Source organism: Diaphorina citri, unplaced genomic scaffold (assembly GCF_000475195.1).
Source record: "Diaphorina citri unplaced genomic scaffold, Diaci psyllid genome assembly version 1.1 scaffold235, whole genome shotgun sequence".
NCBI classification, from domain to species: Eukaryota; Metazoa; Arthropoda; class Insecta; order Hemiptera; family Psyllidae; genus Diaphorina; species Diaphorina citri.
Genome location: NW_007377672.1, coordinates 280,233 through 283,076, shown reverse-complemented (window position 1 = coordinate 283,076; position 2,844 = coordinate 280,233). Strand labels below are relative to the sequence as shown.

At 38.4% G+C, this 2,844-nt stretch overlaps 1 protein-coding gene across 2 annotated transcripts in view; it reads left to right on the top strand.

Annotated features, from left to right (window-relative positions):
• The window catches only part of LOC103506428, a 35,586-nt gene that overhangs the window by 13,980 nt on the left and 18,762 nt on the right, over positions 1 to 2,844 (top strand). For both annotated transcript variants that reach the window (XR_003390708.1, XM_026821497.1), the window contains exon 3: positions 1,058 to 1,441. Coding sequence is in view for 1 of the 2 variants with exons in the window: in XM_026821497.1 (XP_026677298.1) it covers positions 1,058 to 1,441 (384 nt within the window). In the remaining variant the exon portion in view is untranslated. The remainder of the gene's footprint in view (positions 1 to 1,057; positions 1,442 to 2,844) is intronic.

Genomic DNA, 2,844 nt, shown 5'->3' with positions numbered 1-2,844 from the left:
CTCACTCATCCCAAAATGTGAGGCACTTCCCGATGTCGTGGAAACTTGAAATTTGGCGGATGGTAGGTGTTGCATGAATAACATAAAGGAAAAATCTGAAAATATGGCAAAAGTTCACTGGGTCCCGCCCACAGGCTGAAAGATATCGAAAAAGTTATGAGACGCTCACCCCCAAACCATACCTAACCCCCCAAATATTGGTTTTTTCCTATCAACATCAAGAACAAGGGGTTAGCCGGTGTTTTACCGTATTTTTACTTTAAGACCGCTTTTTTACTGATTAAGGCTTCAGTTAGAGGCAGATACCTATCGAAAATGATATGGTAGTTAGCATTTAACATCTACTGAGCCAAATGATAAACAACATAAAACAACAACAAACACCAAACAACGAACAACAACAACAACAACAACAACAAACAACAACAACAGACAACAACACAACAACAACAACAACAACAACAACAACAACAACAACAACAACAACAACAACAACAACAACAACAACAACAACAACAACAACAACAACAACAACAACACCAACACCAACAACAACAAATCACGGTAATAAGAAGATCTGTAGGTACCTACGTTACCTCCTAATCATGTTAAAATACATACCTACTTAGAAAAAAGGAGTGAGATCCCCACAAAAACACAAATGTGAAAAAAAGGCCAAGTTCCTATCCAAAAATGTTGGCCTATAAAAGTGGTGAGGTCAGAAAATAAAGGCCAAGTCTGCATTCCCAGTTTTTCGTGCCTTATGAATCTTAATTCCTTCAACCTTCTCTCAGTTTCAACTTGGCTATGTTTTCCCTACTCAAATAAATAAATAAATAAATAAATAATTAAAACTGAAATCCGAAGAGAAAACATAGCCAAGTTGAAACTGAGAGAAGGTTGAAGGAATTAAGCGACACAGACCACACGAGTCTAATGTAGCAGTTGTTTCATTGCTATGAAATAAGAACGGCGGTGAAACACTCTTTTTGTTTTATTATTGATTCCGTTACAAATTTACAATCAGTGTTCCTAAACTTGATAATTTCCATTTCAGAAAGGTTCTGGCTTATTTTCCGTCTTGCCCAAACCAAGACACGAATTTCTAGCCACGCCTCGTCAGATGTGTTCTTCCACCTGTCCTCTCACACCACAAAATATTAAATCTAAGGCAAAGACAACAAATCCAAGTGATCCTGATGAACATCACTTTGACGAAAAAAAAGAAGAAGAGAACTTCTTTACAATACCCGACAGGAAGTCAGACACTCTTGAAGTAGTGGCAGACAAAACAATAGAGGAATATCTAAAGCCCATAGTCCAACATGAAACTAAAGCATCTAAATGTTCTAATCATGAAGACATTGCTTGTATTAGTCATACGGAAATTGAAATGCCCTGTCATGCAAGTTCAACACCTATCGAGCTGAATAATGATGTGGTAAGATATAATTTGGCAAAGAAATTTGCATGCAAGTATGAAGAATATAAAGGTATTTTTTATTTAAGAAGCGGCACCAGAACGGTGCGAGTCCATTATTTTTTAGTTTTTTTTTTTTATTTTTATAGTAAAAAAAAACAACTGGTCTACGCTATTCTGGTGCCACAACGGCAGCTTGTATGACTTATTGAAGGGAACCATAACAAATAAATGCCGTTTCTTTGTGTTTTTATATCACAACTTTGGTGCTCACTGCAGCATAGAAAGATTTTCCAAATATCTTAATAATCCAGCCCTTAACGTTTACCTACCATATGCTGGCATGCACCGGTCGCTATGTGCATTTATATTACATAGCTATTCATTTTCCTCACGAGGCTGAGTGGGCCCCGTAACATTCAGTCACGGAATCCATCGTTTGCATGATGCAAATTTTTTGACCCCGCCGGTAATCGAACCCGGGTCCTCCGCTTGCAAGGCGACCGCAGTGACTACTAACACCATGGGAGCTGACCATATTTGAGATACATATGTAGAGGAGCAAAGACTAACTCGGATGAAGTTCACTTCATCCCTAGCGACTATTTGGAACAGAGAGGGGATAAGGGAGAGTATGATCCCTAGATCCCTGAAAGGAGGCTTGACTGAACACAGTGGATCGAGAGCTATCCTTGAGAGCGTTTGTAAAAAGTAACTATAGTCTAGCGGTCGGGAAGTTGTGAGGTCTTTGCGAAGGGATATTACGAAGTTTAGTGTTTTGATTATTACCTAGCCTCTTGTACTTACTAACTTGTGTTGTCGAACTATTCTGTAATCTAAAATAAATATAATAATCCCCCCAAAAAATACCACTTCGTGGCATAAAAAATACCCCGCCAAGTCGTTCCTCCCAAAATAAATCAAGTGCCCACAAAAAATAAACAAAAATCCATCCCACCCCAAAAAAGTTAGGAAATCAATTTTGTACCCCGCCTTTTATTCACTTCATAGTACCTACCTTTCTTTCCCCTCATTGCACTCTTCTTTCCTCTAATATTACTTCTGCTTCACTGCATTGGCGGCGTGCTTTCCCCTCATTGCACTCCTCTTTCCTCTAATATTACTGTAGGTGGTTGCTGTGATTTTCCGAGGGAAAACACCCTACAATTTGAGTAGTAACTAACTAGATAGAAAACACTTGATATTCAATGAAACAAGGTAGTCTTTATTGTAGTTGAAAGCACATCCACAAGGTGGGAAAATAAGAAAAACTACTGGAAAATTGTCTAGGCGACATGAGGGAAAAACTTTCTGATCTCCATTTTGGAAAAGTTCTGACCGTAAACCACAAAAATCGATTAATTTACATATCGATACATCGAAACTGTTAAGTCCTGTTTGGACGGTACTGAAAATCCGCTACA